We start from the raw sequence: 13,685 nt of genomic DNA on the forward strand, positions 1-13,685 counted from the left end.
TAGATGGAATTTGACTGATTTGAACAATCGGAGGCTCGGAAGGCTCGAGTTGTTTTAAAAGTCAAAATACGTGAGGAAATCCAGGGAAGTGACTGGAATGTTTCAGAAAAAAAAACCCCACCACACTCCCCAAGAGAGGACCTTGTATAGATGGAGCTGAACAATAGATCAATAAATAGATCAATTGAATATTCAACATTATTCACTGAACTTTGATCCAGAACCAAAACACGCAGAGGAAAAGCTTCACTAAAGCTCTTAGCCGGAAAAGAAGTGTTGAAATCAACTGACTCCCTTTTTGGTTACCTAGCAACGCCTTGTAGAGCAACTCCTGGTTACCTAGCAACGCCTTGTAGAGCAACTCCTGGTTACCTAGCAACAACATGTTAAGTAACAGCCGCAGCAGCAGTTTAAGGTTTTGCTCATAACTGGTTAAAAATAAGAAGAACAGAGAGGAGAAAAAACTGGATAAACTTAGTCTGGCCATGATTTAAAGAAACTGATCAATAATTATTGATATGAACAGATATGAGACCATTATATTGTGATGCGTTTGTCCAGCCCTGCCTGTGAACTAGGAACGTAATCTGGGATGTTAAAAATAAAATCTCAGATTTAAGATTTATTCCATATTTTAATATTTTGCTATTTTTCATGCGAGTTCTCATAAAATTGCTACTTTATTCTCCTAATATTACGTCTGTATTCTTGTCATATTACGATTTTACTCTCTTAATTATAAAGATAATCGCAGCCTGGCTAAAAAACGAGCCTTTTAACAGAACCATCCGTCTACAGTTACGACTGTATCCTTGCTCTGCAAACATCACTGGAACCTGAAGCCTCTCTGAGGTTTCAATGTTTTCCAATGATGCATAAAATGTGACTCTACCAACACTGGCGGGTTAAAGCGGAGTGTGTGGCTGTGTGTTCACTTACACAGCGAATCCGTTTCATCAGAGCCGAATAAAACTGGAACTGGAACAGAAACAAGAGCCGATAAAATGAACAGACAATAAAACTGAAACGAGAACAAAAGAAATAACTTCTACTTTAGTCAATGTTAAGTAGATTTAAAAAAAAACGGTCGCCAGGTTGGAAAACTTCTTCTTTCACTTTTATAGATCAGCAACAGTTACAAACAAATGTTAAAAACTAAAAGCACCGTTAGCCGTTTGGTTCCAGTAAACAACAGAAACTCTGTAAATACAAACTATTCAGTTAAATTCAGTGTTTTTAACTCACAAGTCTTTGAAACTTTGGAATCATTTGTTCGTAAAACCTAGAAACAACATTTCTGCCCAACATGAACCTGGTAACAGAAACCAGCCTGTTGACGTTTATTAATGTAAATATGTTAAATAAAAACATGAGGATCTGATGCTGACAGGCGTCATTGGGAAGCTGCCACGAACAGGCCTGATGCAGATCTGCTGCCCCCTAAAGGCAACGCCGCCACACGTCTCCGTCAGGAGGTTACGAAGATCTTCGCCGCTCGGCATGACGCCCAAAGCCTGATGGGAAAATTAAACGACAACATCAGGATTTATAAACCTGCAGAAACACAAAAGATTTGCTCCTTTTACGCTTCAAATTCATCTGATGTTTTCGTTTGGTATTAAAATTTGTTTAAAGATCGAAACATTTTCAGGGTTTGAAAACTTGGGTTAGAATATCAAGCACCTCTACAAAGTAAAAAATATAAGAAACCGACAGGCTGGTGGTAAATCTGGAGCTCACCAGGCCGGACTGGGGAAGGCAGTAAATGGTGTCGACTTTGTGTTTGAACCCAAACGGAGCGAGCTGCTCGGTCAGCTCCTCCTCCGTGTAGCTGCAGGCTTCGACATCTGGGAGGTTGCTGATCAGAAACACCTCAGGAAGCTAAAGGAGAAGAAAGCAGCTGAGATCAAAGAAAACCTATTAAACTGTGTGAAAAACGGAGGCGACTCACTTCTGTCATCGATTTTACTTCTTCGTCTGTAAAACACTCTGAAAGCAAAAGAGAACAGCAGTTAAAGCTGGAGGTCACGATTCAGAGGCAAAACGACACTCTGCGTTTCTTACTGAAAGTTTCTGTCGGCAGCAGCGACTGCAGCCGATCCCCCACTGTCAGGGAGGTTTCCGGGTCCAGCTGATAATCGTCACCTGGATCCACTTCAGCCGGTTCCGACTCCAGCTTCACCTCAGAGTCTGGAAGAGGCGACATTAACGAGTCCCGATCAGGAATATCTCCTAAGTTACAGTCCTATAAAGACATTAATGAACTAACGGAAAATCCACCATCTTCTCCACCAGATTATTTATTATTGGTTCATTATTTGTTTACGATGTTGAAATTAGTTTTTCTGAGCTAAAATGCCAAACAGAAAATCAAGACACATGCAGGGATTTATACCAGCAACATGAAGAGTTATTTAAATTATTCATTTTCCCACAAATAACTGATGATCCGCTCAGCAACTTTTCTAAATATCTTAGCATCAAAACCAAATATTAAAAAATATAAACATTTTGGTCGTCAAGAAGCTCAACGGAAAACAAACAGTTGAGCCACCATCATGTTTGCACCGTGATGGTGCAAACATGATGGTGGCTCATCATAATAACCAGCAATAATAACCATAAAAATAATCATTTATGAGGCAGTTAACTTCAGTAACTGAAAACAATTTATGTTTAAACAATAAAAGTTTAGTGTGAATTGAGACGCAATCAGCTGAAGACATTAATTGATTATTACTTGTTTTCAAATAAAATACACAGTTTCAGGTATTAATATTGCTGTTATGGCTGATGAGCAACATTTACTGATATTATTTACATTCCACTAATGTTTCAACACCTTTGGTAAAAAAAAACAAACAGATAAAAATAAATATCAGTCCAGGTTTATTTATCAAACCAATACGTTAAAAAATGATAATAATGCCAACGATGGAGCCGATATGTTGTGCATCACTGGAGCGTTTAAATGAAATATGAGTGTAAAGGTAAAATATTTACCTTCTTCTGCATCCTGACGACGTTCTTCTTGTGCAGGAACGTCTTCCTGATCGGTTTTAGGTTTTACGGCATCGGGCGTCTCGTCCGGCTCCTCAGGAGCTGCTGCAGGTTTTTTGGTTTGACCTCCTGATCCGTCTCCCTCCGTTTTACGTTTCTTTGCAGCTGAAGACGTTTCTGCTTTAGCCGCTTCGTCTGCAGGCCAACTGAGTCGGCGGAGAAAACGGCAAAGGTTTAAAGTTCAACGAGAAGAAACGGAAAGAATCGAAACGATTAAAATATAACTCACGATTTCTTCTGTTGTTTAGCAGACGTGGAACCAGGAGGTATGAAAACACAGTCCTGTAAATACACAACCGTTAGTACAACATTTCAGATGTAAATTCAGTTTTTATTCACTTGGAAGCTGGTATTTGTGGTGTTTCTTGAACATTTTCAGTGTTTCGTGAAGGATAAATTAAAAACCCATGAACTTTGGACTCACGTCAGTGACGACGGTGATGGTGCCTCCTTTAAAGTCGAAGCTCTCCATGCTGCGAAGAACCTCTGCATCCTCTTCCTCCTGGAAAATGACGGTAGCCTGCATGTGCACAACAGACACACATTTTAGGACGTTTGTCCCTCTAGCTGTTTATTTTGGTAAATTTTAAGCATTTTATTTAATTCTTCAAAAGTCAGTTTTCATGTCGTAGCCAGCTATGCTGGTTTTCTGTAAACCATAAGTTCTATCAGTTTAGTTTTTTCTTTAGGCAGTTAATATTTAAGAGATACAGTCATGTCCACCACCAGGGGGCGTGGTGGAGCAGAATTATTTGTTGACCGTTTTTAATGGGACGTACCTCGTGTCTGGATCTGTACAGCACAATTGACTCGACCTTCCCAAACGACTCCATGGCGTTCCACACGTCGTTGTACGAGTGATTGCTGAAGATCCCTCTGAGCTTCACCGTGTTCGGCTCGTCCTGCAGAGCAGACAGAAACCAAACAGAAAACATTTAGAGAGGCAGATTTTAGTTTTTGTGTCGCGAGAAATCGTATTCTGGGTTTTCTTTCAGATGTTTGAATGTTTTTGTAAGCAGAAGATGCGTAAATTAATGAGTAAAACTGATTGGAAAAACAAAGAGAAAAGAGGACGTATAAACAGAGACCTTAATATTATTAAAGAAAACTTATATTGATGTGATCAGCATCAACTGATTTGTGTTTTCTCCTTTTCCACAGTTTTATTTCCATTTCTTAATTACTTGCCTCAGTTTCCCGGGGACTAGGCCTTGTAACAGAAAACGATGACGATGTCGTCTTCTGCTTTTTGAGTTCAGCCAACAAGGCAGGGGTCATAGATTTCACCACCGCCTCCAAGTCCGATTGCTTTGACAGAGACTGGACGCCTAGAAAAGGATCAGCAGAATCACTGGGTTGGTAGGTTTACTACAATCAGTCAGTTAGAGGTGATTAAAGGCAAAAAAAAACCCCTGTAAAAACATGGCACAGTACTACACAGGCATTTCATCGACATAACCTTCCATGCTAATAATGTCAGTTGCGTCATAAAACAAAATAACTCAATAACCTGATGATGGGAGTCACTTTATAATACAAGACACTATTATACTCTGATATTTGTAGTGCAACAGAACCTGATATGGTTATAATGCGAGTCTCTTTCCAAAACAAAATAACCCTTTATGCTGATGATGTGAGTCTCTTCCTAACATAAGATAATCTTACATACTGACAGCGAGTTTCTTCTACATCATCTCCTATTAGGCTGATGATGTGACTCTGTTTCTGTTAAGTGTTTCTAATTCAAAAAAGATTTGCTTTCTTGGGCGGGGTAAGAAATTGAACCCTAAACGGCTGAGTCAAAAACGCATCCTTCACCCCAACTCCACACACTGAAGACATTTAATGATTTGGTCAGGTCTGGGAAACTAAATCAGGCCTGATGGAGCATATATTTATTCTTGTTCTCAGTTTGAAATTGGAGTAACCATTTAATTTTTTTTTTTTTTTAACTGTCGATTATAAAATATTTCTCAAACCTGAAGCTTCCAGCAGTCTCTTCGCCAGTCTCTCTGCGCTGGTCGACCTCCTCCGTTCAGGTGTCGACCTTTCCGACGACGATCGTCTCTCTCTTCTCTTTCTCTGTTCTCTCTCGCGGCTCCTCGATCGTGAATGGTAGTGGTGGGTCGAGCGGGACTTGTACCGAGGACTTGAGGAACGAGACCGGGACCTGATCAAAGTTTGCATTAAAAAACTTGATGTGATTTTTATGGAAACTTTTTGAGAACTTTTAGAATGCTTTCAGAAAAATGCAGCGGTTTTAAACTTTCTAAATCTCTTAAGTGTACCTGTCATTCCAGTGTTTCTTCTTTCTCTTGTAGTCATGGTGACGCTGAGGGCTCCGTGAGCGGGAACGGGAGCTGCTGCTGTCCTTTTTTCCCTTCTTGCAGCTGCGCTGTGGGCTGCGTGAGCCAGAGCGCGAGCGGCGGTGGGAGCTGTGGGAACGAGAACGACTCCTCTGCTGGGTTGTGGGTCTTTTATCTGAAACTCTACAAAGGCAGCAACAAGAGAGAATAACAGAAAACTTATAAACATTGCTTCTTCTCAGTTTAAATGGATGTGGTTTCATTTGGAAAATATATATAAATATATTACCTCCTGTCTTGTATCACACCATCCCAGTCTGGATATCTGTAATAATGAAACAACAGGAAACGGGTCATAATTTGGCAAAGGAAGTGTATCTGCACAAGTGAGAGGCATTCATAAAATATTTTTTAAAAATGCACAACAAAAACAAAAAGCACAGCTTTTTGACTCCTTGTTGCACTTAAACTCAAAGTCAAACTTCCTTCATCAAGTGTAGTCAAGCTAACTTTACTCCACTACTAATTTCTCAATGAAAACCAAAATATCGCCTGCATATTGAAAAGACAGTTACAGGGAAATTATTTTTTCTATATTTTGTTCTCTTCACACATGAATTAAAAAAGGAGAGGTTGATATAAAAGCTGAAACATGTCACACAAACAGAGGGTTCTCTAAACCTCACAGATGAAAGTCAACAAACATCATTAATCAATATTTCTCTCTTTAAATCATCCTAAAGTTCCCACAGCACAGTCCAGTGCTGACCTGGACAGAAATTACCAACAATTATTGCAGAAAACACCAGGTTTCATGTCTAGTACTAGACAGTAGCTACATATCAATATGTCTTGGACTAAAGGGCATTTAATACAACGGTAAGTTTATCAGGCAGCTTAGAACCACACCCACAACAAATCTAGTTTTAAAAGATTAGATATGATTCAAACTATGTTTAAAGATTGGAGCAGTGGTGGGAACAGCTAGCTAAAAAGATGCTATAACCCTTAAAGCGCTGAAAATGCGCTACACCAAATGTATTTAGCAGAAGCTAATGCTAAAGTCCCAACTTGAACTCAATACATCTGTCCCATTAAGACTACAACCCCAAATTTAACTTTTACATTATGACTTTTAGGTTCTATAATGTCTTTATACATCGTATTTAGGTGTTTTTGTAGGTTGTTCTCTATTGTTCATGTTTTATTTTGTTGGCGCGTTTCATGTTTAAAATAGTTATTTTGGTCAAAAAGTGAGAGAACGAGGAGAGGAAACAGAACTGTTACGTAGTTTACCACTTCAAAATAAGAGCATGAATGTAAACGCATAACTACTTGAATAACAACGAAAAATTCAACACAAATGTTGAACTTTATTCAACTGAAACAATTACAAAACGGCCAAGTAAATTAGTGCTTCGGAATTTGTACAGCAAAATTTATTTATGGGGAGTCTAAGCATTTTCACAGTTAGCAAGAGCGCTAACTGTGCTAAGTCTTTGTCTTGTGCACCACAAGATAATGAAACACAAAACATACCAACAATTCAATGCATCCAATATCAAACTATAAGCAGAAAACCCGTGACCATTTGAAATAACTCGACATCAGAGATGACAATGAAAACGTATATTGAAAGGAAAATACTGACTGTTTCCGAAGGAGCTTGCGGTTCTCATGGTGAACGGTGGAATCGTGGTGGAAAAGCCAATGCTGGTTGTCAAAGCAAAGAAAAGTTAGGAAGGAGTTTCACAACCAACAAGCTTTAAAAAGTAAACTAAAATGTCTTTTTCCCCTCCCAACACTGAACCCAACACACACATTTTTATTAAACTTTGAAGATGTTGACTTCTACTGTTATTATCGCATTGTTTCCCACCGTTTACAATTTTAATACATATTTGATTAAGTAGGCATTGTGTAAACAACAGTTCATTAAAAATTACACCCGACAAATTGGCTTAATAATTAAGAAATCTTTATAATTAAAACCAGGAAACACAGAAGTCACACAGGAGATAAAAACAGTCTTCTTGGGCTCTGGTCAGGTCTGATGCTGCCATCCTCGGTTCTGTGTCTTCTCAGCGTTTGGTAACGGCTTTCCAGGCAGGTTTGGATCAGGACAGATCACAACACAGAACCTGGGACAACTACAATGCGAGTCAAGGGCAGGAAGAAGAGGGAAATGGAGAACCGGACACTGGTGTACTGCAGAAATTGGAGGAAAAGTCACAAAAGTCCACTTCAACCCTAAACACTGGATTTACAAGCAAAATCCCAAGAATTACAGACTTAAATTTTCACGTTATTTTAATTATTTAAAGTGACTGTACACAAGTTCTCTCCAATATTGAACAAATAAACTAATGTAAGAATAATGAACACCCTGCTACACTTACCTTCATGGTCTCAAATTTTCTGTCACACAGAGTGCACCGATGTGGGAAGGCTGGCGGTGCAGCACACGCATAGTCGCTGATCATCGACCTCGACGGCAGACCCCTGAAAATCGCTACCTTTGGAGTGGAGCTGCTGTACACGGACTTTGACGAACTGTAATGCTTCTTTGCTTCAGTGTTTGGAGGAGTGGTGAGAGACCTGGAGACAAACGGACGCGACTCCTCAGGCGGTTTAGTTTGCTCCTTCGCCTGTGGCTTCGTCTGATCCGTTGCAGCTTTGCTTTGCTGAACGTTTGCTAGCTTCTCCTTCCTCTGCTCTTTGAAAACCTCTGGCTGTTGCTCTTGAGTTTTGTGAGGCTTATCAGTACGATTATCTTGCTTACAACCAACTTTGCCGCCTTCACTTGAAGAAGTACCAGACTTTGAATCTTGCTCCTCCCCCTGAGGAGAACAGTCTTTCAGGAGGTTGGCACTGGAAAACCTTGGTCTTTTCCTTGTTTCTGCATTTTTCTTTAGCAGAACAAGGGGAGTGAAGGACATCCCAGGTGCCTGGGCTGGTTGACTCTGTAGAGGTTTGGGTGGATCTGCTTCTGCCTTTGGAGGAACAAAGGTGGGGGTGAATTTCTCTGGAGCCTGGGTTCGGTGGGCCACTGGCTTTTTAGGTGGATCTTTGTCGTCTTCTGGGGAAATGAAAGGGATGTGGACCTTTTGAGGAGCCTGGTTTGGTTGAGTTTGTGGCAGCTTGGGTAGGTTGCTGCTTTGGGGAGTCACAGAACTCCTCACTGAGGCGAAACTAGTAAGAGAAACTGTCAGGCCAGGTAAAGGAACCTCTGACGTACTTTGTTTGAACGGTTCTTTGTAACTGGTGCTGCTGTAAGCATCAGGCACGCTTTTAGTCCCACCACTGGTGACTTTACTGGTGTTTTTAATTTCATCAACCACAGTGTAGCTCCCAGTATGTCCATAGTCAATCACTTTGGCAGGTTTAAAAATCCTAGAGATATCGTCCTCATATATCTCTGGCACTTCGGGGCTGCTGTGCGTCTCTGGTTCACAGAAGCTTGTGGAGGGTTCGGGATCAGAGTCGGGCGATGTCGAAGCTCTCTTCTCCTTCATGAGGCGAATCTGCTTCAAGATCAGAGCTAGATTATCAGAGTTTATCTGATCTTCAGGGAACATCAGGAGATATTCCAAGTCCTCTTTTTCAAGTCCAAATTGTTCAAGAAGGACGGCGGCAAGCTCTGGAGTATACTGCGACTGAGAAGGCTCGTCAGGACGCACTGGTTCGCTTGGAGTTGGGTCTTCATAACGTCTGGAACCGGACACAGATTGGTTACTCTGCCGTTTCTCACTGGATGCAAAAAACCTAACATCACTGCTGCTGGGATAGTCGGATGAAGCTGGCGAATTAAATTTCACAGGAGTATCCCCTGTGGGCTTTTTCAAGATCTGCAACCAGCTCAAGGAGCTGTTGTCATCTTCATCCTGCGGCTCCCTATCTCTGCCTGCATCACCATATGACGCTACACTGGTGGAAGGAAACTCGTCTCTTTGAGTGGAGAAGAAGCGAGAACCATGGCTTACACGCGGCGGCACCAATTCTTCTCTGGTTCTGCCAACAAGTGATCTTTCCAGGTCCCTTTCTGACCTGGCCATCCTCTGTTCAGGCCTGTACGTCATCGGCAGCTCTGACATTTGAGGGATAGTTCTTCCTGAAATGTTACCAGCTCCAGAAAATGATGGAGAAGAGATAAAGTCCGAATCAGGTTCCATACGGTGCCGTGCCGTCCAGTGGTCCATGTTCGATCGTTCACTAAAGACTGGATGATCGGTCAGTCGTTGGATGGGATTTTGATTTCTGGATGAATAGGGATTATACGGTGGAAATGACATGGCTTTACCAATTCTCCAGAAGTGAAGGTGCTGAACACCACAGGGAAGGATGGTGCGGACGTCAGGTTCTTAACAATTACGGTACCAGTTGTGACACTGACACCAACAGCTCATTGGTAATCTGTGTCACTGTTGCCATATGACTCAACGCCTAGGATGAAATGGTGGAAGCCGAACTTCTGCAGAAGAGATTACAACAGTCCAAAAACAGTAGCTGAAGACAAAGCAGGTCGTGGAGCAGAGCAGGCTCTTCCACAGGTATCAGCAATCGCCTGGCGAGCGTTGAGGTCTCAGCAGCTTCACATTCTTCCCAACATTCAGAAGTTCAGGTCTTTTACTGGCGAGAGAGAACAAAGAGGGTGAAACATCACAGGGCTGGTAAAAAGAGAGAAACCAAGGTCAGAACAGGTAAAGACATATGATCTTTTTCTTACATAACTAAAAATGAGGAACAAGCGCAAAGAATATCAACTGAATAGGTGATATTGGAAGACAAACTTCAAACAACTCTAAACCAAACTTTATTAAGACAAAAAACATGAATCATTGAAGAGATTCAAAAAGGTAGCTTGCTGTGGATTCACATCCTCTTTAAACTCACTTCAGCTTCTTCTGTGGTGCAACAGAGATGCTGAAAGTTTCGGACCCCTGTGCTTCACCGTACGACGTTCAACTTGAGTCTGGAGAAAGGCGATGAACAATCTGCTTTAAGAGATATTCACGACCATTACTAGTACCTTACATATTCAAGAGACGACCATTTTACTGGAAAAGGGTCACCGATGCTCTGAAGCGAGAAACAGGACCTTCCTGGGGAGTACTTCAGCTTCGTCACATTAAAAACAAAATCACCGCTGCAAACCATTCAAGCAATAACAAATACAGAAAAGTTTGACACAACATGGCAAATCTCATAACCAGGAATGGGAAAATCTACAGCAGGATAATGTTAAACAGAAACAACAAGATTTCGTGCTCCATCTAATCCATGGCAGAGCTGCGGTGGGTCGGTGCCAACTTCTGTAGTCAATGGATGAGAGGCGGCGTACCAACATGCCAGGTCATCAGGACACAGGAGAACCGAAGGTACAGTCGGACACACATCTTAAGAGCAATTTAGAGTATCCGGGTAACCTTACATGTCTGCTGGACTCTGGGCGAAAGCTGGAAGAAAAACATGCAAACTCCACATACAAAAACCTCAGAGGGGTTTGTGTGCCAGGAGCTTCCTGCTGCAACACCAAGTACCTTATGGTTTCAGGAAAATACCACAAAAATGGAAGAAAATGTGAAACATGACAAAACTATAATTACTTAGTCTACTACTAAAATAATAAATCTCCATTTTGGGTAAATTTGAGTGTATTTATACCAAGAACAGAAGCTGGTTGGAACAGAAATTCATAGATTAAGATACAGAAGCAGTGTTTGATTATTTTATAAGTAACTCTGAAGCATCCATGTAGGTTAAAACACACCAACAATATTGTAGAAACATAAAACATGCTAAATACCCAAATATCAATATAATATTGCAAGCAGTAACAACACTTTAAAAAAGCAAAGAGGATGATTTTCTTTTTGTTTGAAATTCATGTTTTTATGATGGATTGTTAACGGGCAAAGAACCTAATGCAGTCTTTAACTGTGAGACGAAACTTGAGGTTGTTGTTGGCCAAACAACAGCAGAACTTTTTTTTAAAAGGCTTAAAGAAACATCCTCAGTGGTGCAGGGTGTTAACTGAAATGTTTCTTAAATTTATCAGTAGTTTCCAAGTGGGCATGTTTCTTTATTTAAATGTTACAACTTTTATCTCCGTCCCTGCAGTGAGCCTTGCAGCACATTGTTTATTATGCTAACAGACATGCTAACTCTTGCAGTGGCCATATGACTCAAAAGAGCCAAGCCATGACTAACTGTTTTCATATTTCAGGAAAAAAAACGTGTAAAAATTGACTCGCTCTATGTTTAATCATAGAAAACATCAAGTTGCTTTAAATAAAGACACCATTAGCTGCAGCTAGCCCTCAGAAACCCTTCAATAGAGAGAAGTTTGGCCGAGAAACGGTCAAAATGAGCTTCATTCTTTATTTGCAAAAAATATCCCTAGTGCAAAGTTTGTTACAAAAGTTGTCATTTAGATTGAATAGATCATAAAGTAAATTTTACAGTATCTACAAATAAAAGATGATACAAAGCCAAAGTAAAAAAGAGCAATTCTGCAGCAGACACGGCTAAACCCAGTATAAACAGAAATACATCAGCGCAACAACCAACCAACCTCAAAAACTGGAAATTATGCTTCACCAAACCAGCTCAAAGCAACTAAGCATGTTAAAGATACATGTCCAGATCACATTGCAACAATCTTCAATTGTACTGAACAATTAAAAAGAAGTGTTAATATTTGTGGTGTGCATTTTTGCATTCATTCCCTGAAGCAAACATTGTTTGGTGTTTTTCAACCCCATGAAACCCTCTATCTGCTTAAAAGGGCTATCAAGTGGTCAAAGCTTACATTTTTACCAACACATTCAAAGCTTCAGAGAGTTAAAACCAGAAAATCACCACATTTAGGCCAGTGTATGACTGATCATTTTAATTTAACCGAATCAGCTTAGCTGCCTTTATCCCAAAGTTCAGCTACCTCCAGACTTTAACAGTTAAATCTTCAGCGGATTTGCACATCTCAAAACAATGGAAAGCACCGGACTGTTAAACTCAGGTTAACAACACGATTCAATCCCAAAACAGAGCTGATTCTGTGTAATCTACGGATGGAGGTTCATTCACAACAGCTGCTTTCAGTTTTATGGATCCTAGCAGGAGCTAACGTTAGCATCCTGCGGTTCGTTCACAGACCGGTAAAAACCGGAACAACAAGGTTGAGGAACACGGAGAGCAAGCTACATTTAAATGTCAGAGCCTGGTTTCGAAGTTACATAAACGTTTGATGTATACATACCAATAGTTGTTCACTCTCTGCAAACGTTTGTCTAAGTTCTTCTTCGAATTGTGTCGATGAATAAAACAAAAAAAGTCTTTACTGCCCCCTCCTGGTCCGGAGTGTCAACCGGAAACAGCCGTTAGCGTTAGCTCAAAAATCCCTCACAAAAATAACGTCTTCGGTTACTTTCATTATTTTTTCTTATTGAAGCTTTTAGTATTTGTAAAACTTCAGTGAGTTCAATTTTAGTTTTGTAAACATTTGATCTAAAAAAACCCATCTAAAATAAAATCAAAAACACTTTTAGTAGTTTGAATTATTTTTTTACTTTTGATTGAATATTTAGTATTTATACCATTACTTGAATAAAAATGTCTTCACTGAAGGAACAAGCCAAAACACAACAGACACAAACTTTATGATTTTATTATATTCTGTCTATCGTAAAGAGTCAGTACACAGCTTCAGTTATTACATGTCAAGTTTATTTGTGTAGCAAATTTCAACAAGGAATGTACTTTGTCCTTAAAAATATTCACATTCAATCAAGGCACAATTTATCTTTCTAAAAGTCCAGTTTATCGCCCAAGGTGCAAAGACATTGACATTGGACATATAATTAGCACTCAGTGATGGAAAAATAACTGTCACTTTTCAACAACAGAAATAGCAACTGATATTTTAACAAAGCCTGCAACTAAAATGAGAAAGGACAAATTTGTGTTTTGTTTTTGGTATGTCAATGAAAAAAAAAAAATAGAAAAAATGAGAAATATAAATGTATTTTTATGTCAACATAAGAACAAGTGTGGGTGTTGAATCTTATTGTTGTGGGTTGAGATTTTTACACACTTGGATGCAACTCATAATAAAAGTCCTGCATTCAGGCCAAATGTAACTGAAGGCTGTGTTGTTTTTACCCCGTCACTCACAGCCATTTAAAGATGGCAGCATGAACAACCTGAACCTTCAGAGACGCATAATTACAAAAAACGTCAGCCTTCTCCCGCCTGAATGTCCCAGTTAGAGAAATAAACGTGTTTATCTTTGCGTCTGCCTAAAAAAAATCAATTGGA

General features: G+C 40.0%; 1 protein-coding gene across 7 annotated transcripts in view; it reads right to left on the reverse strand.

Annotated features, from left to right (window-relative positions):
- LOC103149158 (zinc finger protein 638-like) overlaps positions 1 to 12,727 on the reverse strand; it is a 22,400-nt gene extending 9,673 nt beyond the window's left edge. For 2 of the 7 annotated variants that reach the window (XM_016679715.1, XM_016679716.1), the window contains exons 1-16: positions 10,263 to 10,939; positions 7,769 to 9,998; positions 7,021 to 7,082; positions 5,659 to 5,694; positions 5,352 to 5,552; positions 5,043 to 5,233; positions 4,249 to 4,388; positions 3,840 to 3,962; positions 3,485 to 3,580; positions 3,290 to 3,342; positions 3,004 to 3,206; positions 2,065 to 2,190; positions 1,952 to 1,989; positions 1,741 to 1,881; positions 1,389 to 1,514; positions 940 to 978 (exon numbers count right to left, since the gene is read on the reverse strand). In XM_016679715.1, coding sequence (XP_016535201.1) covers positions 940 to 978; positions 1,389 to 1,514; positions 1,741 to 1,881; positions 1,952 to 1,989; positions 2,065 to 2,190; positions 3,004 to 3,206; positions 3,290 to 3,342; positions 3,485 to 3,580; positions 3,840 to 3,962; positions 4,249 to 4,388; positions 5,043 to 5,233; positions 5,352 to 5,552; positions 5,659 to 5,694; positions 7,021 to 7,082; positions 7,769 to 9,661 — 3,468 coding nt within the window. In that variant the 5' untranslated portion in view covers positions 9,662 to 9,998; positions 10,263 to 10,939. Of the gene's footprint in view, positions 1 to 939; positions 979 to 1,388; positions 1,515 to 1,740; positions 1,882 to 1,951; positions 1,990 to 2,064; positions 2,191 to 3,003; positions 3,207 to 3,289; positions 3,343 to 3,484; positions 3,581 to 3,839; positions 3,963 to 4,248; positions 4,389 to 5,042; positions 5,234 to 5,351; positions 5,553 to 5,658; positions 5,695 to 7,020; positions 7,083 to 7,768; positions 9,999 to 10,262; positions 10,941 to 12,627 lie in introns of those variants that run through there. The other 5 variants (XM_016679713.1, XM_016679712.1, XM_007568184.2 and 2 more) reach the window with 4 other exon arrangements.
- Between the last annotated feature and the right edge of the window lie 958 nt (positions 12,728 to 13,685).

The sequence above is a fragment of the Poecilia formosa genome, unplaced genomic scaffold (assembly GCF_000485575.1).
Source record: "Poecilia formosa unplaced genomic scaffold, Poecilia_formosa-5.1.2 Scaffold218, whole genome shotgun sequence".
NCBI lineage: Eukaryota > Metazoa > Chordata > Actinopteri > Cyprinodontiformes > Poeciliidae > Poecilia > Poecilia formosa.